Below are 23,840 nucleotides of genomic sequence, written 5' to 3'. Positions count from 1 at the left end.
TCCCACATTAGACACCCATCAATATGCATACAGATCAAATAGATTTGCAGAGGATGCAATAAATTCGACTCTCTATACTGCACTGAAACACCTGGAGCAGAAGGATACATATGTAAGGATGCTCTTTGTAGATTTTATTTCTGCTTTTAATACCATCGTCCCTAGCAGATTATTCACAAAGATGCTGGATCTGGGCCTCAGCAACCAACTGTGTTTGTGGATCATGGACTTTCTCAGAGAACACTCAGACTGTGAGACTGGGCATGCACATTTCCTCAACCCTGACCCTTAGCACTGGAGCACTGCAAGGATGTGTGCTGAGCCCTCTCCTTTACTCCCTCTACACGCATGACTGTACACCAGTTCACCCCACTAACACAATCATAAAATTTGCAGACGATACAACAGTGGTGGGGCTCATCTCAAATGGCAGTGAAGCTGCCTACAGAGATGAGGAATGTAGATTGCTTGAGTGGTGTGCAAATAACAACTTGTCTCTCAACATCAAAAAGTCAAAGGAGCTAATAATAGACTTCAGGCAACACAGGGACTGGGAGGAGCTTCAGCCACTGGAAATACGGGGTGAGGAGGTAGAGAGAGTGCTCAGCTTTAAATTCCTGGGCCTCCATGTCAATGAGGACCTCAAGTGGAACGTTAATACTGCTGCCCTGGTTAAAAAAGCCCAACAGAGACTATACCTCCTCAGAACTTTGAGGAAGGTCCATCTCTCTGCCAGACTGCTGAAGTCCTTCTACCATTCCACGGTAGAAAGCATATTAACATATTGCATAAAGGCCCGTACACACCGGGACGAATTTCGCGCGCGATATTCGCCGACGTTTAACGCCTCGTGACTAAACAAAGGGCGCCAATGTGAGTGTGCACACCGATGCGAAAAACGCCACGCGTAAAAGCGTAATTTTTTTTTAAACGCCTCGGGTTCGTTTTTTTGGTTTGACGCGCCGCGTCAAAAACTATCCGACCAATGAGATTGGCGCTTTTGCTCACGTGTCTGGAGCTTCTGAAGTTACAGTAAAACACAACTTGGGGGCGCTCAAACACAAAACGGTCTTGCCGAGCACACATACGTAACGGCGAAGAAGATATACGCCAAGTAGCGCTACACTGCCCATAGACAGACACTGCCGGGAAGAAATGACGAGGAAGATGCAAGGCAAGATGAATGTAGAGCTGCTGGTCTCGTTGGTGTCGGAATAAAGAACTATATGACAAACGCGACAGCGACTACAAAAATCTTGTTAAAAGAGAACTGTTATGGAGTGGTATTGCAGAGTATAGACTGTTATGGAGTGGTATTGTATTTCTGTTTTACATTAAGCGCCATCTAATGTCAGGGAATGAATTTGCATGTTCACTCGGCTCATCGTCAGCGAAAATCGCTTGGATGTGAACACAAAAAACGCGTTGAAAAACGCTGGCGAATAACGCGCGCCGATATTGTCAGTTTACAGTCTGGTATGGAAACTGTTCAATGGCTGAAAGAGCTGCACTGCAGAGGGTCATTAAAACCTCACAAAAGATCATTGGACATTGGACATTGGACGATCATTGTTTTGGGAGCAAACGCAAAGTTTCTCGGGAACGCACACGTTTTGGGAGCGAACACAAAGTTTCTTGGTGGAACGCACACATTTTGCGAGCGAACGCAAAGTTTCTTGGTGGAACGCACACATTTTGCGAGCGAACGCAAAGTTTCTCAGGGGAACGCACACATTTTGCAAGCGAACGCAAAGTTTCTTGGTGGAACGCACACATTTTGCGAGTGGACGCAAAGTTTCTCAGGGGAACGCACACGTTTGCGAGTGAACGCAAAGTTTCTCAGGGGAACGCACACATTTTGCAAGCGAACGCAAAGTTTCTTGGTGGAACGCACACATTTTGCGAACGCAAAGTTTCTTGGTGGAACGCACACATTTTGCGAGCGAACGCAAAGTTTCTTGGTGGAACGCACACATTTTGCGAACGCAAAGTTTCTTGGTGGAACGCACACATTTTGCAAGCGAACGCAAAGTTTCTTGGTGGAACGCACACATTTTGCGAGCGAACGCAAAGTTTCTCAGGGGAACGCACACATTTTGCAAGTGAACGCAAAGTTTCTTGGTGGAACGCACACATTTTGCAAGCGAACGCAAAGTTTCTTGGTGGAACGCACACATTTTGCAAGCGAACGCAAAGTTTCTTGGTGGAACGCACACATTTTGCGAGCGAACGCAAAGTTTCTCAGGGGAACGCACACATTTTGCAAGCGAACGCAAAGTTTCTTGGTGGAACGCACACATTTTGCGAGCGAACGCAAAGTTTCTTGGTGGAACGCACACATTTTGCGAGCGAACGCAAAGTTTCTCAGGGGAACGCACACATTTTGCGAGCGAACGCAAAGTTTCTTGGTGGAACGCACACATTTTGCGAGCGAACGCAAAGTTTCTTGGTGGAACGCACACATTTTGCAAGCGAACGCAAAGTTTCTTGGTGGAACGCACACATTTTGCGAGCGAACGCAAAGTTTCTCAGGGGAACGCACACATTTTGCAAGTGAACGCAAAGTTTCTCGGTGGAACGCACACATTTTGCAAGCGAACGCAAAGTTTCTTGGTGGAACGCACACATTTTGCAAGCGAACGCAAAGTTTCTTGGTGGAACGCACACATTTTGCGAGCGAACGCAAAGTTTCTCAGGGGAACGCACACATTTTGCAAGCGAACGCAAAGTTTCTTGGTGGAACGCACACATTTTGCGACCGAACACAAAGTGTCTTGGTGGAACGCACACATTTTGCGAGCGAACGCAAAGTTTCTTGGTGGAACGCACACATTTTGCGAGCGAACGCAAAGTTTCTTGGTGGAACGCACACATTTTGCGAGCGAACGCAAAGTTTCTCAGGGGAACGCACACATTTTGCAAGCGAACGCAAAGTTTCTTGGTGGAACGCACACATTTTGCGAGTGGACGCAAAGTTTCTCAGGGGAACGCACACGTTTGCGAGTGAACGCAAAGTTTCTCAGGGGAACGCACACATTTTGCAAGCGAACGCAAAGTTTCTTGGTGGAACGCACACATTTTGCGAACGCAAAGTTTCTTGGTGGAACGCACACATTTTGCGAGCGAACGCAAAGTTTCTTGGTGGAACGCACACATTTTGCGAACGCAAAGTTTCTTGGTGGAACGCACACATTTTGCAAGCGAACGCAAAGTTTCTTGGTGGAACGCACACATTTTGCGAGCGAACGCAAAGTTTCTCAGGGGAACGCACACATTTTGCAAGTGAACGCAAAGTTTCTTGGTGGAACGCACACATTTTGCAAGCGAACGCAAAGTTTCTTGGTGGAACGCACACATTTTGCAAGCGAACGCAAAGTTTCTTGGTGGAACGCACACATTTTGCGAGCGAACGCAAAGTTTCTCAGGGGAACGCACACATTTTGCAAGCGAACGCAAAGTTTCTTGGTGGAACGCACACATTTTGCGAGCGAACGCAAAGTTTCTTGGTGGAACGCACACATTTTGCGAGCGAACGCAAAGTTTCTCAGGGGAACGCACACATTTTGCGAGCGAACGCAAAGTTTCTTGGTGGAACGCACACATTTTGCGAGCGAACGCAAAGTTTCTTGGTGGAACGCACACATTTTGCAAGCGAACGCAAAGTTTCTTGGTGGAACGCACACATTTTGCGAGCGAACGCAAAGTTTCTCAGGGGAACGCACACATTTTGCAAGTGAACGCAAAGTTTCTCGGTGGAACGCACACATTTTGCAAGCGAACGCAAAGTTTCTTGGTGGAACGCACACATTTTGCAAGCGAACGCAAAGTTTCTTGGTGGAACGCACACATTTTGCGAGCGAACGCAAAGTTTCTCAGGGGAACGCACACATTTTGCAAGCGAACGCAAAGTTTCTTGGTGGAACGCACACATTTTGCGACCGAACACAAAGTGTCTTGGTGGAACGCACACATTTTGCGAGCGAACGCAAAGTTTCTTGGTGGAACGCACACATTTTGCGAGCGAACGCAAAGTTTCTCAGGGGAACGCACACATTTTGCAAGTGAACGCAAAGTTTCTTGGTGGAACGCACACATTTTGCAAGCGAACGCAAAGTTTCTTGGTGGAATGCACACATTTTGCAAGCGAACGCAAAGTTTCTCAGGGGAACGCACACATTTTGCAAGCGAACGCAAAGTTTCTTGGTGGAACGCACACATTTTGCGAGCGAACGCAAAGTTTCTCAGGGGAACGCACACATTTTGCGAGCGAACGCAAAGTTTCTCAGGAGAACGCAAATGTTTTGCGAGTCAACGCAAAGTTTCTCAGGGTAACGCACACGTTTTGCAAAAGAAAACGCATAGTTTCTCAAGGGAATGCAAATGTTTTGTGAGCGAACGCAAAGTTTCTCAGGGGAATGCAAATGTTTTGCAAAAGAAAACGCATAGTTTCTCAGGGGAACACACACGTTTTGTGAGCGAACGCAAAGTTTCTTGCGGGAACGCAAAGGTTTTGTGAGCGAACTCAAAAGCATTGACTTATTATTTTTCCTCCCATTTTATTTCCACCACCATGTCCCTTTAGGGGCTCCGTAAAAAGTTTTTTGGGAGAACGCAATAGTTTTTGTGAGGGAGCACAAACAATTTGCAAGTGAACGCATAGGTTTTCAGGGGAATGTAAACATTTTGCGAGCGAACGCATCATGTCTGTGGTTAATTGGAGAACATGTGAGAAATACTCAAAAATTATTTAGTTAAATTACAATTTCTACATGGCAGCTATGATCTCAGAACAGTTTGGAAATATCATGTTGGTGACTTGCTAATATATAAACCTATTTAGCTAGTAGCCCAGAGTTACTTTTCTCCAAAATGGTACCTTATGGGGCAAAGTGAGACATTAATGTAATCCTCGGTCATAATATATGCTTATCATTTCCTTTAGAAGAGTGTAAAACATAATCTCACTCTAAACACAACAACAAACCAATGTGCCAACTGCAGTGACATCAGATCTCTGAGCACAATCAATCATTTCCTTTACTAAGATGCCAAACGCACACCAGTTTGGAGAGGAAATGACCATTTACTTTTGAAAACACAAATTAACATCCACCCCATTCTCACACCAGTCACCACTGAACACAATAAAGTTACGTCTGATAACAAAGTCAACAATGCGAGTCATTCAATGTGGGAATAATGCCACATCTGTGTGTCGGGCGAGAGGTGCCATCCAGCTGTTGGCAGGTAAACAGAGACGAGCCTGTTCCACCAGAGCATGTGATGCCAGCTAGCATATAAAAAGCAGGATTTAAAGCACACACTGGCATTGGGCACACTGAAATTTAGCACTTTGTTTCAACTTGTTCGGCATCCACCCCTATATTCAAGATGAGAACTGGTATACCCATTATACTCTTTGTTGCAGTGGCAGGATTCCACAATGGTAAGATTACAATATAACAACATTTGTACATTGATGTTTGTCTAGTTTATCTGTTTTTGTTGTTGTTGTATTATCTTGAACAAACATGCACTATAAAAATAATAAAGTTGCTGCCTTAAATTGTTAAGTACAATCAATCAAGTCATTTCAACTTAAATTACATTAAACTGACTTTGAAAAATTTGTTGAATCTTGTATAACTTATAAAAAAAAGTTGAAATTGCTTAACTTACTTTGATGAGTTAAAGCAATGTAAAAACATATGCTGTCATAAATTATATTATATAAATAAATTATCATATTTTTTTACTGTGTCTTGTTTTTTAATTGAATACATAATTGTATATATATTTATTTGAATATAAATTTGATATATACCTATTATAGCATATATATAAAATACATGATATTTATAATAATATGTAATAATATTAATAATAATATTTTATGATGTTTCTGTTATGAATACTAGGCCATGGATATGTGCAAGGTTGAAATCAGCAGTAATTGACAAAGTTATCTAAGTATCTGCATCGTTTCCATTTGTTTTCCTTTGCAATTATCTGTGCTTAGTTAACGTTAATATATAAATTAATTTACATCATTTATAACCTTTTATTATTATTGGATTAGCTGGCCAAATTGGAAAGCATTTTCTGTACATAATCTGCATGTAGTAGCCTAATATGAAATCTGTTTATGAGAGAAATTATAGCTATGTTTACATTTTTGTGTTTGTAGCAATCTCAGCATCTCTGGAATTCGATGATAAATCTGAAGAGAGAAGTATATATATTCAGCTTGTTTTGCATGTCCCCCCCCCCCCCCCCCCCACCCACACACACACACACACACACCCCACACCCCACCACCCAATACAACATAGTCAAAGATTGACAAAGATAAATGTAATCTCTATGTTGTCTGCCCTCAGTGTATGAAGAGAACGTCACGACAACACAACCAAGTGGGTCATAGTTTCTTCTGAAATATTTATAGCTTATATTATATAGGCTAGGCTTTATTCTGCTAGGTTTGCTCAGAGTAACCTCGCCATTCACCACTGACTCAGCACTGATATGTTTTTTTTACTTACTATGCACATTTACTTATCGCAGTGTATATCTGTATATCTGTTTCCTCAGGTGAGTCGGAATATGCGGCTGCTCATGTGAATGGTAGGCCTACACACACACACACACACACACACACACACACACACACGGAGTAAATCTAAAGCTGATCGATTCAAATTCTCAAATTGATGTTGGTTTTGGGCCATTTACTCACTCTCAATATTCTTTGACAGTGACAGAATATCTCCTAAAAACGACTCATAAGGGTGAGAGATGGGTCTTGTTTTTGTTTGTTTTTAAGAATCTGAATCATCTGAAAATGTCCAAATAAATAACCTATATGTTCATTTCCAAATTTGTCTTGAAAACTTTAACAGATGGAGAGACAGAGGCACTAACATTCTATACAGGTAAAGGGAATTACTTTTTCAGAATTTTATTTCCTGTAAAGATATAATATACATTAAGTACAGAACATAATAGGCTATATTGTGCATTGCAGGCAGCATAAAAAAATATATATATTGTAGAAGTTATCAATAAATAATATAATTTAAGCCTATTCTTCACATTCTTTCAACTTAAATTCAAAATAACTCTCCAATACAAGCAATAACCAGCTCAAATCAGCTCAAAATATCTCACAGTGGGTCAATTTGGGTGTCTCTGCCGAAAGAAAATCATATAACATGATATTATTTTCATGACTCTTTCCACTAGATGGCCTTATATCTCTGTCTAGAGCAAATGAGATGTTCCATTGGGTCCTAAACTCAGTTCTTGAGTTTTTCTCTTCAGTATGCATTCAGATTTCTACATGGCAGCTCAAAACTGTTTGGAAATATCATGTTGGTGACTTGCTAATATATAAACCTATTTAGCTAGTAGCCCAGAGTTACTTTTCTGTGGGATTCAGATACACATGTAGACATTATAAAATATTTTTTGGTAAAACATTTTAATTTTGACATTTTGACATTCCTCGCATTCCATTCATTCATTAAGAGGGTCAAATTGACCCGTGAGGGAAGGATTTGTTACTTTTTTGTTATTACAACCACATAAACTCCTAGAATCTAGTAATTTTTTTATGTGTGTATTTGTGGTTCAAGTGCGACAAAAGTCCTAAGGTCTTGGACCACTCCGATGAACACTCAATTTTTTTTAAATGAGTTTTGAGTCTAAATGACCCAAGGGTAATATGAGGGCTTTAATTATATATTATAATTATGGTAACACGTAATTATGTGTTTATAACTAATTATAATTATAATTAGTTATAATTATATAACAATATACATATTCAGTGCAAAGAGGTGTATAGTCATATTTGTTTATTTCCAAATTTGTCTGTTTTTTCTAACTTTATACATGAATTATCCTTCCAGATGGAGAGAGAGAGGCACTAACTGTCGATAGAGGTAAAGAGAAAGAGTATTTCAGAACTTTATTTCCTGGAAAGATTTACATTCAGTACAGGACATAACAGATAATGCACCGCAACATACATGTATATGGCACTTTACGCAAATAGGGCCTGGAAAAAATAGTAATTAGCAAATAATTAGCAAAAATGTTGCTTGTCAAGCTTTAAGATGCCAAACTAAATGTTATATGAGCTGTTTTTTTGTGTGTTCATTTTATATTAGGTTTACAATGTTGTGTGCAAAAATAAATGTTTTTGGTCATTACAATGAGTTTGAAAATAATGTAGTTCCTTAATATAATTTGAAAAGATTGTGTCAAAACGATGTCATTGTCATGATTTAACTGGTGGATACAGGAAGGTCATGACCTCTGAGGTGGGACAGGCCGAAATGACTGTATTGTGGTGGAAATACAAACATTGGATGTGTTTAAAAACTAGCTAAATCTCATAGATAATAGTTTATGCTGTGTATTAAACAAGGGTTCTAATGTTTTTTTAAAAAGTAATTATGTTTGGAGTGTACCATATTTGCATCTCTCTGTTCAAAAGTTTTCACTTTTTATTTAAAACATTTAAACATTTTATGATTAATAATACATTTATAATTATTTAATAATCAAGACCCTTCACATGTAATGTCTTTCACTTGACGGTATAAAAAAACAATTTGTTCTTTATGTAAATTTTTACGGAAACAAACTGTACCAAGGCACATGTGACGAAACACTTACGCAATGTTTGTTTTGACGTAGGCGAGAACACCGGAAGTCACGAGTCCGTAGGTACGTGCGGAAATCCATTCGTCACCACACGAGGGCGACCGTGTGTCACGTACAATGCAGACTGTACAAAGAGATCATGTGAACTGACCCCAGGTTGTGTTATGTCATTTTGTTCATTTTAGATAAAGACTCTGAGGAAGACAGTAAGTATATCCATTTGAATTATAGTACAGTGCAAGCAAAGCACTGTAAATTATATAGGCTATATTTTGTCTTATTATCTTTCCTTCGTGTTATTTGATTTCTATGATTACCTAAGACGATTAATGGTGTGGTTAAACTGCTGTAGTGTTTCCCTGGCTTATGTAAAGTTGTGTAACACATGTCTCTTATTGCACAGCCTCTCAACAGAAGACAGGTAAACGCTTCACGTTACATTATTTGTATCCATAATTTAAGACGAAAACAGTTAGTAGTCTAACATATGTCCTTTCATTAAAATACAATGATTGTACTCATGCATGTGGTATACAGTATATAGTCAGTAATTTAATGGATGACTTTTGCAATTATAATCTTTCCTTTTGATATTTGACCTGTTCTCTCTTATAGTCTCTTGGTATGTTCTAGAGCACAGCGAGCAGTCTGAAGAGATTGTGAAGAGTGCAGGTGAGTTGTGTGCTCTCAGTGCTTCTTTTCACTGTTAATCTGTTCATTCAGCTAATGAAATTCAAAAATAATAATTTTAAAGAATATGTAACAATGTTTTAGCTTCATCGTACTCAAATACAGACAATGTTGAGGGCTGAAACTTAGAAAATGTCAAATATATAACATAATAAATTAAAAAAATTCAACAATAAATTATATCTTTTTTCTCAATGTGACCTTTCTTTCTAGATGATTTCAATGTGGGAGATGACGGAGAATACTAGTGCGTGTGAAGGGCTGTGGGAAATCTATGTAATATCTTTTAAACCTGAATGTCTTGTTTTATAAAAAATATTGCAAAATTGCTAACCTGTGCACTACCTGGACCAAATCCACTGCGTGTCTGGTGATCTTTTGCACACACAATTTGTTTTTTTAAATAAAGACTGTAAACACTGATGTCATGTAAATGAGGCTGCAGGTGGGTGTAATAACATGATTACGTGTCTTAGGCAGCAGATGTAGGTGGTGTTAGGGAACATATCTAGGACGGTTATCCAGGCCAGCGCCGTCTACAGTCCGTGGGGGCTCATTTGGGCTTTATTTATATCATCTGCATTGTCCCAGCTTATTTTTGGACCAAAGATGCTAAGTTGCATATCCCCTAAAATAACATTAGAACTAGATGAAACTGGATACTTAATTTAAAATTAGGCATCTAGAAATATTGATGCAGAGTTATAAAATAAAAAAAGTATACTCTATTGACGATCTATACTAAGAATAATTCACAGCAAGAGATCAGTTACAATTACATATGATTTTAATTTTGAGAAGGGGGGGGGGTAGATAGTATACTGAATGAGAGAGGAAAAGTATAAAACTATCAGCATAAATATGGCAGAAGAAATGTGATCTCATTCACTGGTGAAATTAAATAAACAGGCAAAGACAAGTGATAATCAAAAAGACATTTTAATCTTTCATCCCCAAAGCGCAATATACAAAATAAAATGTTATTTTTTTTCCCTCTTTGGTAACAAAAAAAACAAAAAACAAACAAAAAAAGATCAATCCTTAAGGCAACTACAGCAACTATGTAAGGTCTAAATGTGTTGAGTTTATAACCAAATAAAATCACTCACAAATGGCTTCACAGCAATGCAGATCCTGATCTCCAGTCAAGGAATGCTGGGATCTTTCAACACCACTGCTGCCTTCAGACCAAAACCATCATTTAACACCACTGTCCCACACCCATCTAATAAATTGGGCAAGTCATACGTGTTGCTGTAGGGTTTGTAAAATAGATACACGTACATATGTTTGTATTGGTATACATTCCTCAGAAGTACTACAGTAGGTCTTAGAGAAGGCTGGAGCAGATGAGCTACACCATCCAACTGGATGCCATCAAGTCTTACAGAAACGCCAATGGTCTCAAATCTAGCGCAAGTAAACTTCACTCACTTCATCAATGTGTAATTCACTGTGTCCGATATTAAGCACCACAGCAAAGCATTACTGTAATTCACTCAAAGGGAAAGAGGCTTATTGGTTGTTTTTAAACAAAGAGGTTCATTTTTGCAGGGGACTTTTATATATATATATATATAATAAACTTATAAACAATATATATAAACTTGATTTTCAAAGACAGATCTTTCGGTCCCTGGGCAGCATTACACTGGTAATATGGGAGTTTGGGCATCTTGGTAACACTTCATCCAACAGCCATGGTGACTGAACACAAAGGGCCATAATCCACCGTATGGAGTTCAATTGTCTACAGCAAACATTCAAGGACGCGCGTGCTGCATTTAAGAGAGTCGCCAATAGCATACTAACTACAGCAGGGCATTCTGCACATTCTGTGCTCTAAGGGAAAGCTGAATGCTGGGATGTTCAACTCCATCTCCAAGCACAGGCTGCTCCTTTATGGTTATTCAATGCTGGGCAAAGCAGAGCAAATATTAACAGCTCAATTACAGTGGTGCAAAACACGCAGAAGAGTTTGATGTTCTAGAACCCATTAATGAAAAAAAAGGACTAAAAGAACAATAACAGGAGGGCTGGACTATAAATATTTCTGGAGACTGCTTAGTTTACTAAGAGGCTTGTTTTGTAGTGTAACCTACAAAAGAACTAAAAATAGATCAAGACATCTGGAAAAGGGCACTGAAATTGTATTAAGGAACATGATGTGAGCGACCCATTTCCTTTGCAAATCAACCCTCACAAAACTAAAAATGTGAGTCTTAAGGCTCTATTTGTGAGTTAAGTCAGGCCTGCTTAAGAAAAAGTGGAAAACTCATGCTTACCGAATGTATAAAAGGAAAACAGAACTCCATTGCTCTTCCCTAAATTCTTCACACCGAGAAAAAAAAAAAAACACCTTTCTAAGGAACTCAAATGACAAAGTAATGAAAAACGCATGTCAAAAGAAGGCTAGCTAATACTGCATTGTAATTGTTGTTTTACCTTAAAAAACCCTTTAGTTCTGTACATAATTACATTAAAAAAACAAAACACATTGTGATTTAACATATGTACAAGAGGGAATTTAAATGGCAACCATTCTAGTGATGAAGACATTTTCTTCCCTGGCCTATGGCATGTGACCTGGTGCAATGCACAAATCATCAACACAGGCTAAAAATTATGCAACCAAGAATCACAGGCTCAATCGAAAGGGGCCTTTTTCATCCCCCACTCATCACGAGGATGACAGGAGGGAGGAAATTAAAGAGAGACAGAAGGGAAGGTTGAGACATGCCCTCATCCTCTCTCTGGGGATCCTTGTTCCTCCTTGAGAGCAGAGAGGGAAGCAGAGGGAGGCAGAGAGGACTTTTAAGGCCTCACAGAATGACGTAGGTGAACAGGGCCATGATGGCCGCGCTGATAAGGCCAGAGATGGGCACAGTGACAAACCAGGCCATGAAGATGTTTCTAAACAGCCGCCAGTCCACTGCCTTCTTGGAGCGCAGCCAGCCGACAGACACCACTGACCCGACCTGAAAACGACAAAATGATACACCCTCAACAACAAGCTGTAATTATCAATCTCATTCAAATAGTCTCCCGTCTAGGTCTTGCTTTGCATCAGTTTGTTTTGCATACAGGCCCATCTTACCTTGCAGTGAGTGGTGGAAACTGGAAGACCGATGTTAGAAGCAACCACAACAGTGATGGCTGAGGCGAGCTCAATGCTGAAACCACTGAAATTAAACAAAGTATTGTTTAGGGCAGTCTGCCAATTGGGAGGTTTTGCTCTGTACAGCAGGTGCTGCCTGATATTACAATATGGGCGTGTGTTTATACCTAGACGGGGTAATGGGGGTCAGGTCCTTGCCCATGGTCTGGATGACTCTACGGCCCCAGACCCACAGACCAACACAGATGCCCACTCCTCCATACAGCAGCAACCAGATCGGAGTTGGTGCACTTGATGTAACAGACCCACTCTCATAGACCAGCCACAGGGCAACCAGGGGACCAATTGCATTACTGAAAGCAAAAGAGATAAGACACTCAAATCTTAGTATTAAAATCTGTGAACACAATTTTAAGCACTGTACAGTTCAATGCATCTGCATTACCTGACATCATTTCCTCCGTGAGCAAAGGAGCCAAAACAGGCGGTTAGAATTTGCAAAAACTGGAAGAGCATCGACACCTCCGGTCTGTCAGCATCGGCTCTATCCTCCTCCAAAGAACTATGGCTGCTCCCAGGATCTTCGTCAACGATCTCCAAAGTGACCTCACCCTCGCCGAGGCCTTCAGGTGCACCAGTCTCTGCCACTGCATTACAGTAACTTGTGTAGCTGTCCATGCGGACGCGCTTCCTCTCCTGGGTGCTGGCTTTTTCCTTGTCTCCATCTTCGGAAGCACGGAAGTCAGCTTCTTTGGGCTTGATGTCTCCGTACATGCCAATGATGGCCATAGTGTAGGAGGTGTAGCTGTTGTTGCGGCGGATGGGCCGGTCGCCACCCTCCCCCATGCAGTCTCCCACTTTTGCCAGATGGAGTTTGTGCAGCAGGTCCTTGTAGAGTCCGGAGTCCTTGTGAACTGTGTGGTACTGAGAGTAACCGTTGCTAGGAATCTGACTGGGGCCGGTGGTGAATTGAACGTGGGTCCTCGGAGCTGCTGAAGACAGAATAAAGTTACATGATTGATCTGCAAAAAAAACAGTAAGCGTGTGTCATGATTGGCATGGCATGTGAGGCATCACACACTACAGACTTACCATTGCCTGTCTCTGACTCTTTGCAGTCCTTTTGATCTGGGTCATCTGAATCCCCAATGTTAAAGGTGACCTTGCGCTCCTCAGAAGGAGGTGGGGAAGGGGGGGTGTTAGATGAGGTGTTAGAGGACAGGGCACTGGATTCCTCAGGGACAGGTTTCAGGATGGGACTGTGAGCTTCATGCAGCTCCCTCTTCTCCATCAGAGGACTCTCAGAGGGACTGGAAGACTTTAATTTACCTGTATATCAGACAAGATAGATTAAAGATAATGGTCAGCTCCACGATTGCAATAAATAATAAATAAAAATTAAAACAATGTTAAAATGTTTTATTTAAATCAATTTTATTCATTTACATTTATTTTTTTCTCAAAACTTTTCCACGGACCACTTAGCACTTCCTTGTGGCCTCTTGGGGAGTCCAACCCCTATTCTAATATTTATTATAAATATTAATAAACTTGCATAGTATTTATCTTATCAAGCTACCAATTAATATTTTAAAATGAGTAAGATTTGGTCAAATAAAACAAATTAAGATGGAACAGCCAAGTTTATTTGCTTTATTTCCATATCATTGAATGCATTTACACTACAGGTTTAAGGCTTTATGGAATGCAAACATTTAGTCTTTTCAAAAAATGTAATGTTATTAACATTTAATTCGAGAACCATAATTAGTTTAGCAAAGTGAATCTGATCAATCATTTGTGAGAAGTACAAAGGCTGGTAAGACTTTATTCACTGGCAATTCACATGGCCATCACATGAGCGCTCGATTCTATAAACTTTAAGAGGCAAACACTCTGTTTGCTTAAATTGTCACTATAACCCTACATTTCAAGGACAGTCTGACATAACTCGGTCCATCGTCCACTGATCTGCAGAGTAGTGTCAAAGCACTTGTATTCTATTTTAGTAGCAAATGCCACCTCAAACTGTAGCCATACACCTTAATCCGACGAGACGGAGCTACTTCCGCCAGCACCTCAACTGGACCACGGTTATTCCGGTTCACTAGCCAAAGACCAATTAGTGGATCACTATGACCCAATTAGGCTGTTAATACACAGCCAGTCTATACAGCTCTAGAGAGACAACACTAGATGACTTGGTTTGTATGTGTTAAAGAACCATATTACAACAAACAGATTGTCTTAATTGAAAGCTGGTATTTCTTGAAAGTGCAGTTGGTATTAGAATGTTTCGCGCGTTTTTGTCTGTCACGTGACTTGAAGATTAGGGAACATTTACTTGCCATCAAATTTCTGTTACTGTGAACTGTAATTGAGATCAGAGCTGTTACAATGGATGCTTATTACTGTATTTTTCAACTTTAGCTGTGCGACAGGAAAGTCTTGGGTTCAACACAAATTTCAAATAAAATTTGATATGTGACATGCAGTTAAGCCACAGAAAAAGTTCTCTGAGCGAGGTAATAAATGTCAATACAGTATATAATAGCTACAACACAACATAAAAACTAATGTAATAAAACTGCTTACAAACCATTCTGCATACATTCAGTATTTTTGCACAGCATGTGCAAGGATACAGACACAAACCGTTGACACAAAGAAAAATCCAGAGTTGACAAAGCTTAACTTGTATTGAACCCAGAACATTCCTTTAAAGATATATCGTCTTTCTAAGTGACTGATTAAAACTGCTGTCCACTGCCAGAATCTTTAATCTGTAGGGTATTATCCTCACAAACACCTGGTGCTAGGCCTAAGGCTAATAAATCTCTCATGTCCACAGATTGCCATCCAGACTTTTATAGGGCCAGAACATTTCTGATTTAAAGTGTGTACTTATTTAAATAAAAAACCTTCAAAGGTTGATGTATTGTTATATCCAAGTACAGTGCAACAAAACATCTATAATGGAAACCCTTGAGACACCCCACACATTTAACATTTTCAGTAGTCTACTTTGCATCAGTTAAACAACCCAATCGTGTTGTGGAAGTGATTATGCAACCAGTTATGACATATAGTTCTATTGCGACTGATTAAGAACAATTACAAAACTGAAAAATGAATACTTACATTCAATCTTCTTCTTGAGTCGAGGGCAGACAACAAACCAAACGAAGATGCCGGTGACCAGGCCAAAGCCGAGGGAAATGAGCAGCACTCCCCACCAGGACAGCTTATCGAATCCCAGCACTGCAGTCCCATCAGTCACAGGGGGAAAGGGACCAAATGGGGTTTCGAGGGAGAGGAGGGGAGGAAAGGAAAGGTGCTTTTGAGACAACAGGCAGCATGTGCTACCAACAACACAAACAGCATTAGGGAATGGACAGGGACATTGTGGAGTCCTGTTTTTTAGTAATGGTGTTGGAGTTCAATATTAAGATGTAAGAAGGGGATTCGCTGCATCTAGAATTTGCTTACACACCCTTTCCGAAAAAAGAAATGCATATTCAGAGAATACTTAGGCCACTGGCTCCCATTTATCATTTTCAGTTAGGAGACTATTATTGAGAGTTTAAGAAATGTACTTTCTCCACTTGTTTATGAGTCCATAGAAATGCAAACCAAAACAACCACTGCAACCAAGTGTCAAATATCCTTGTCGCATTCAGAATGCAAACGCAAGGCTTGCCCTCTTACATAACACTTCAGGTGAGATATGAGTGCAAACAGCAGCAAAATGTTGCAGTGTCAAGACAGCGCACAAGGCCAACATACCATGTTCAACAAGTGCAGGTACCTTAAAAGGCAACTGCGGCAAGAGATCACCCCCCACCTCTTTGGGAGGACAAGTGGGGGAAAAAAATGTGACCACTCCTGCAGAAAGGTTATATCTGAGCCAAGACTGCGGTGTTAGCCGCGGTAATGAAGAATGTGTGCTGCATGTTCAAGAAAGAGTGCTGGCTGAGCAAGTCGGCCATTTACAAATTCCCCATGGGGTCCAGAACCACAGACAATGAAATGTGTCAACATAAGTTCATGGGACCAAAAAGGGTATTGGAAATATTTGGAGCAAGACTTTGTCCAAATGAGATGGAAAGAAAAGGCTTTGGTGGAGCAGGGATGTGAAAAATAAACAGAAAGAGAGGTTTAGAGATAAGTGGACAGGGATCAGTGGGGCATACATTCCCGTGCCTTGCCACATGCACGTACTACTGCAGGACACTGCAGGGCATGCCGTGACGCTGTGTGCTTTGGTTATGCAACTCCAGTTCAATCTCAGGAGACAGGATTCAAAGAGAAGCGTCACATTCTTTAGAGAGAGCACTGAGGTACATAAGGGAGGAACAGCTGAACTTTCTAACATGACTTAGCAACATCTAAAGGGACAGAACAGGTGTGGCCAGCAGAGGTGAGGGGGTGAATGATGGAAATAAGAGAAAGGCCAGCAAATGGGTCCCAGTTATCACTTATGGCCGGGCTGGCACAGTTCCTGCTCAGTGTGTGAGAAATGCAGCCCTGTGCATGTGGTTTAGGCAGGGAATGCATTCATGCTTGCATCGACGTAGTTTGAATAACAATTTCCCACAAAAGGGGAGAAGCCAGGCCACAACCATGCAGTGGGATGAATGAATGGAAGTGGATTCATTTCCTGCTTTGCCTCACAATAAAATCTGCTATCCCATGGCCTTTATTACACAATAACACGAGTTGTTTTTCCAGACACGTTCAAGCACTATACGTGTATATATATGGTTTATGAGTCATTGTGGGCTGGGAACTAGTGTTTATGCCAATTATGGCAATTGTGCTCTTTGACTGCCGTGTGTCTGTTGCAAAAGTTACACACCGTTTTTGATAATTAACAGACATGAAATAAACTTATGGCGTCGTGATAGTCGAACTTTGTAGCACTACCAGAATGATATTTGGTGTGGAGACACACAGAGTTTTTTTTACCCATGCCACCAAGTCTGGCATCCGCAAATGAATCTGGTGCTTCAAACAAAACGTTCTTTTTGACACCGTAAACTGTTTTGAGTCATGCGGACTAAGTCTGGCCAAATATAAAAACATTCCATTTCAAATCCACAGTCTGTTATTGCTGCCTTTCGTGTTTGCTTTATATCCCCAGGGCAACCGAAACACCCCACTGTCTGTTTTTCCAAAGAGGAAGCAGACCAGAAAACAGGCATAGACGTACTGGGGGCGGGAGGGTGTAGCCAATCATTATGGCCCTCATTATTAAATAGAATATGAGTAATCCAAGTTAAGGCCTGAAACTATACAACTTTTCAAATCTGAATAGATTTTAAAACACTGGGCATCATACACTTAGTTGCAGAGAAAAATTAGGCATAATACACTAAACGACTTTAGATCATACACCACCATTGTCTTAAGAAATTTCTTAAAGACAAATTGTAAGGAATTCTAAGAGCAATTCTTAAATTATTATTACGTGTTCAGGTCATTTCTAAAGAACTTCATATGTTTTTATTCTTAAGAAAATGACAGGCTTTGTTGTTATCTGATTGTATGGTGGTTCTTGCTGAAGAAAAATGTTCTTTTTGCACTTTTTAAATCTTGACAGGAGTTCACCACTCTGTCATATGTGCATGGTCCCTATTTGAGTCATTTTTGTAGATTTGTAACTAAATTTCTAATTCAGCAAAAAGTCACGTCACACAAAATCATGACTGATCATAGTTTATATTATCTACCATCTGACTTTTGGCAACTAGTGTCGACTCCTCCAGATTGTAAAAAAAAAAAGTAATGTAGTTTATTCCAGCCTTTAAGTGTAGTCATTTTGAGAACTAGCAGACTAACTGAAAGTAATCATTCAAACAAATAAAACAAACAAATAATTGTTTGCCTACTCCAGTCTCAAATGCTGAGGGCTGCTGGCATTAAAAACAGAAACAGGGTTTGTGTGTCATCTGTATTTTGGATGGGGAGAACTTTCCAGGCACTGTGGTTGCTGAATGACCGTATGTCTGTGTGCTGAAATTGGGGGTGGGGGTGGGTTACAGCACATGATTAACAAAGTTTGAGGCACCATGTTAGGGAATGGGGGTTTATTAGAAAAGGACCAGTGACTAGATGTGTACACCTATGTATCACAACCCAAATTAGTTTGAATGGGTTAAACCTTTTGTAAAGTATGTGCGTTGGAATGAGTTGTCATCCTCACACCATGTCCTAACCAGATGCGATGCGAAAAGATTCCAGCGACAAATAATTTGTCTATCCACACTAGACGCAACGCGACATGCGTAAAAATCAATCAAAACCCACAGCCAATCAGAACCGTGTGTGGGCGGAGTCTCGCGGCAAGAAAATGGATAAGTAGGCTACATAATCAAATTCACAAATATTACACCATTTAAACATAATTCAAATACATAAGCTACTGAGTTACTAAAACAATCTTTGTCAAATAATACACTTGTTTGTTCACAGTTTGAAAGTTCTTGTTTCCATTTGTTTAATTTCAAGATCTGAGGTGAATTATCCATTGTTGCTTTTACAGCTACAAAGCTGGAGCACTAAATGCTATTCAAAGTCACATTACACGCTTTTAACATTAAATAAAGCACATAAACAATACCTGAGATTATCATTGCCACACTTTGTGCTTGTTGTTCCAACGCGACAGCGCAGAAAACTAGAAACCGTTTCTATAATAGAATCGTCGCATGTCGTCGTTGCGGCTGGTTAGGACAAAAACTCTGATTAACATGGAAGAGACTTTTTATCACGTGTAGTTAGGACACTGTTTCATACTGTACAAACAGTTAAAATAAAACCAGAAGAACAGGGAGTTCCAAGTACCAGTGCAAACACACTGCTTCAAGGAAACTCCACCTAGTCACATTCTGACTGAATTTTTACAGGGCAAGTATGCCTGCATTCAGCACCCTTCAGACACAAAGGAGGTTGATCAACGATTCATGACATGCCGCATGCCTCTCAAACCCCCCCTGGCGAGTGCTGGTATTGTCCTGTCCTGGGAGAAGCTCTGGAATAACTGAACCTGAGTGAACAGCCTTAAACAGGTTGAGAGTGGGAGGAGTTAAGGGACTGTGTCAGGTGATCTGCTGCCTTTAAAGCTAATCCAACAGCAGATGACACGACAGTGTCACTAAGTGTGGCTAAAGATCAAGTTAACCTTAAGCATGAATGTTAAGATGGCCCTATTACTATGTTGACCTGAATTGTCAGTGAGACTGTGAGAGGATACATGTCCTTGTCCTGATGCTTTCAGACAACTCACATGACGTGTGTGTCAGCTGATGAATTTGGCTGATGAGAAAACTCAATTCTAATTGATTCAGGGTCTTGAAGTGACATCGCAATTATTAAGTGGGCTCTAGAGGACAGCCTTTTAATTTTGAGAAACTATAAAACTTTAAAGTCATTAGAAACTCCATGTATCAAATTAAAACCACTAGGCATAATCTGAATGGACTTATCACTTACGTTTTGTAACAAACTTAAGCTTATTCTAATATTTGAGTACTAAACAGAGACTTTATTCAGAAAGTATACTGGCATCTCATAACTATAGACTGTCCAAATATGAAAAAACTTGATGCATTAGGGTGTTTAGGGTAGAATGTATGTGTGCTGCTATGTGCATGTGTGTATGCTGCACCTTGCTGTGCCTACGTAAAGAGCGCCCGCCTGGAGTGCACGTGTACACACTCCTAGGCTGCATATCCTAGGCTGTCATACTCTGGCCTGTAGCCTTCATTTAATGGCCCAGGCCAGTTGACTTCTTGAATTGTTGAGCCCTGTAGGTAAAAGGAAACAAAAAGGAGCAAATGTTGCTCATTTAATAAGGTTTCAAATTGAAAGACAAAATTATTCAGAGCTCAACAGTTAACAGCACTCAAAAACGTAGTGCTTTCTCTACTGAGGCTGACGGTTCTTTTTTGATGGGCGTGAATTCTTTATTCCACTGTTTTTTCTCTCCTATGATGGAGAAGGAAAAAACACTGACTGAGGTCATGAATACAGACACCACATGTCCATGTCATGAGTGCTCCACTGAGTTCTCCAGAGCCCACTGGTTAAACACTGCTTTGCCTTATGCACTGTAAACACAGTCTAGCAGAGTCTGGGCATCTGCTTAGGATGTTAATGGGCATGAAAAGGGCAGAAATTCAGAAATACTCACGGGGAGCTCCAGTAAACATTATGGAGAACAGGTTGATTCCCATTGTAACAGCGTAGAAGAATGGCAGGGCCCTCAGACCATTGGGCACTGGATCCTTCTGCAAAGGACAAAATACACTCTTAGCCAACACCCAACCTTGGTGTGATATATTATATTCTTCTCATTCTACATCCAAGTTACTCATTAAGACCAAGTTGGAAAGATAAGATAATTTTATCTACCTTTTGTAAGATGAGTTTGCGAACAAAGTAGAAAAGAACAGCAGACATGATGCCGGAAAGGAGAGGCGAGAGGAACCATGAAATAACTGTAAGGGAACAAAGAACAATGAACTATAAGGAAACTAACACACCTCCAGTATCTTGGCAACTGTATTAATCATACAAGTTCAAATTACATATGGATTGTCTTTGTGAATGCAGCTGACTCACCAATTCTAAGAATCTCCCACCATCTGACTCCCTGCTGACCTTTGGCAACGAGTGAAAAGCCAATGGTAGCCCCCACGATGCAATGGGTCCCAGAAATAGGAAGCTTCAGAAAAGAAGCAGCCAACTGCCAAACAGCAGAGCCTGTTGAGTGATGGGGGGAAAAAAGCACACTCAAAAAGGGAAACCTCAAATTGCATATATAAAAATAAGTAATAACTTATAATGTACAAGCCCTTCATAAGGTACTTACCAACCATAGCGCTGACTGAGCCAGCCATCAACACATGCTCTGAGCCGTTGTACATGTTCACGTCGATAATGCCTTTGCGGATGGTCTCGCTGACCTTGGCTCCAAGCAGCACAGAGCCCACCGTCTCAAAGATAGAAGCAAGAATACAGGCCTGCCTAAGGGTAACTACACCTGAACCCACTGCCGTACCAAACGAGTTGGCGACGTCATTAGCACCCACTGAAAAGGCCAGGATAAACGCTATGACGAAGCCTAGGATTAGGAGCCATAGATAGTCTGCCGTATCGATTCGAGCAGCAAACCCGGCAATGGTGCTGCTCACAAGCGCTATCGTGGCCAGAGTTGTCGATACCATTGTGCGCAGATGGTTTTCAAGTTATACGGAAATTATAATTTTTTTTACTTTTCACAATCTTACAGGTAAGAGAACCAAATATGTATAAATAATTCAAGCAGCAGCACACTGGATATTTTATCCCCAGAAAATTGAGGTACTAGTGTTTCTAAATACGTTTTTCTGCCTCAGACCTACCTTCGCCCTTCACTAAACCAGCAAATCAAAGCAATCCAGAAACCAGAGAGAATCTGCACTGCTCTAAACTGATATGTAACGTTAAGGGAGAGGGTGGAGTGAGGGCCTATTGCTATCCTCTGAATAGACTAGATCTGTTACGGTTTGTTTTGGCTTGGGCAATTAGGCAGACAGAGAGGACATCCATTGTGCAACAGACACGATGGGAGAATGGTAGCTCATTCCTGAAGAAGAAAAAAAAAAAGAGGAGAAAGTGGGAAGGTTCCCGTGTTATGCAACAATTTCACTGCAAAGAGGCTAGAACTTGGACATAAGTTTGCTATTGCACACTAACGCAGTAGTACAGTACTTTACTCGGCATAGAAGAGAGCTGAAAGTTTCTAGAAAACTCTTTCACTGTACAAAAGGGGACGCATCGAGAACAGACAACCATGAATGATCATACAACAAAAACTATATGGCATCTACCTACGCATGAACCGAATCCAATGTTCATATGGCTTTTCGGCTACAAACGTCAAATCAAAACATTCAAAGTAAGAAAATGTAGCACTAAAAAGCCAATCTTGTTTAACAAGCCCGAGAAGGCAACACTTTGATTAATATTTTAAGCATTGTGACAACAAACAGCAACTTGCATACAAATTAAACTGCCAGCGCATCCGTGTCATGTGGCTTTCCAGTACATTACTGCAATGCAGCCTTTATTGGCAAAGAAAACGCAGAAAGAAAGAAAAAAAATCACGAAATGCGTTTGTCTGTCACTGTCGGGCTGTTCCAGCCAGTTCTCCCCGCTCGCGCTAGACACGCACTTCCTCGCTAACGTTAGCTTGAGGAAACAAATCACTCACGAACAACCCCAAATCGTCAGCTTTCAACCCGCTTTAGATCCGCTGATATAAATATGAGAATAAAATAGTACACTAGTGAAATAAACGAATTTGATACGGCTTTTTAGGTTAACAAGGCGAAATTCATCTTTTCTGAGCGCGCCGGGTGTCCTCTCCGCACTACACGTGTCGTCATTCATTCACACCCGCTAACAGCTAATATGACGTTATAAATCATTAGTACTTCATTAAAAACATACCAAAATAACAACAAAATAAATATTTAATACATATAAACAACATATATCAGTGACACCGTATCAATTACAAAAAGTAAATAGACGTGTGTATTTTTTCCACATTCGACCACCGCGAGTCAGCTGACAAAGCCATGAGCTCGCGCTCATTCTTAACCGTTCACAAATTAGCAAAGGAAAAAAACGTCGACGACAAAGTACGACAAATACCACTAAGTACTAGCTAGAATACGAAAAAAATATTTTTTACTCACCACTCAAAGAAAATTGTCGATGAAATCGATTTAGATATTTTGACACCGTAGCCCGCCCAGTCAACTTCCCGTAGACGCTTTCCGCGCGCGCGGGGGTAACGTTAGATACGATAAATGCTCTCGCTCTTTCTCAAGCACTAACGTCGGGTGAATAAAGTAAATTCAGATCTTAAAGCGAGAAACAAGTCACTGCTGATTGCTTTGAGTCCTTGATTAAATAAAACAAAAAATCCCCATAAACCGCTTTTAGCCGGCTTCAGATGATGAGTTCCTGCTTGTCCACGCAAGACATATATCATCGGACTGTGAGGGCGGGGCGTCTTCGGTTGATGGTGGCGTCAAACAATAAACCACGCCCTCTGACCTTATTTGGCGAGTAAAACGAGTAAGTTATTTACTTATTAACCTTAGACTTTTCAACCATTACTACTACTCTGTAAATTTATAATCTGGAAAATGCCTGGATGCTGCATTACAAATAAAGGTAAATTCAACATCCACCCCACATTGCTTTAGATGTTTCAGATGCTGGAAAAGAATGTTCTTTTTGTAAATCTATAAAAAGCATTTGTTTGTTTTAGAGTTACTTAAGTTACTTATTTACATATGTAAAT

At 40.5% G+C, this 23,840-nt stretch overlaps 2 protein-coding genes across 5 annotated transcripts; one reads left to right on the top strand and one right to left on the bottom strand.

Moving 5' to 3' along the window:
• The first annotated feature begins 4,326 nt into the window (after window positions 1-4,326).
• LOC309489599 (uncharacterized protein) lies at window positions 4,327-9,783 on the top strand. Of its 3 annotated transcripts, none has more exons than XM_082158451.1 (12): window positions 4,327-5,446; window positions 6,188-6,232; window positions 6,381-6,413; window positions 6,592-6,624; window positions 6,756-6,788; window positions 6,900-6,932; window positions 7,911-7,943; window positions 8,704-8,733; window positions 8,856-8,876; window positions 9,074-9,091; window positions 9,304-9,342; window positions 9,574-9,783. In XM_082158451.1, exons 1-12 carry the CDS (start codon window positions 5,392-5,394, stop codon window positions 9,606-9,608), a joined length of 408 nt encoding a protein of 135 aa, XP_082014577.1. In that variant the 5' UTR covers window positions 4,327-5,391; the 3' UTR covers window positions 9,609-9,783. The 3 variants fall into 3 exon arrangements, with proteins under 3 accessions (XP_082014577.1, XP_082014576.1, XP_082014578.1); XM_082158450.1 differs by having other exon boundaries at window positions 4,343-5,446; window positions 9,286-9,342; XM_082158452.1 differs by lacking the exon at window positions 8,856-8,876 and having other exon boundaries at window positions 4,348-5,446; window positions 9,286-9,342.
• Window positions 9,784-10,283: 500 nt separating this feature from the next.
• slc20a1b (solute carrier family 20 member 1b) lies at window positions 10,284-23,521 on the bottom strand. 2 transcript variants are annotated; one of them, XM_082158399.1, is made up of 11 exons: window positions 23,227-23,521; window positions 21,354-22,109; window positions 21,104-21,244; window positions 20,894-20,979; window positions 20,673-20,769; window positions 15,620-15,739; window positions 13,571-13,807; window positions 12,924-13,470; window positions 12,646-12,831; window positions 12,458-12,542; window positions 10,284-12,338 (listed from the first exon to the last, which is right to left on the bottom strand). In XM_082158399.1, the coding sequence occupies exons 2-11, from the start codon at window positions 21,706-21,708 to the stop codon at window positions 12,183-12,185; spliced, it is 2,010 nt and encodes a 669-aa protein (XP_082014525.1). In that variant the 5' UTR covers window positions 21,709-22,109; window positions 23,227-23,521; the 3' UTR covers window positions 10,284-12,182. The 2 variants fall into 2 exon arrangements, with proteins under 2 accessions (XP_082014525.1, XP_082014526.1); XM_082158400.1 differs by having other exon boundaries at window positions 12,924-13,467.
• Between the last annotated feature and the right edge of the window lie 319 nt (window positions 23,522-23,840).

Source organism: Leuciscus leuciscus (genome assembly GCF_965113295.1).
Source record: "Leuciscus leuciscus genome assembly, chromosome: 24".
In the NCBI taxonomy this organism is placed as follows: Eukaryota; Metazoa; Chordata; class Actinopteri; order Cypriniformes; family Leuciscidae; genus Leuciscus; species Leuciscus leuciscus.
Note: the sequence above shows the minus strand (reverse complement) of the source record. Positions and strands in the feature narration are given on the sequence as shown.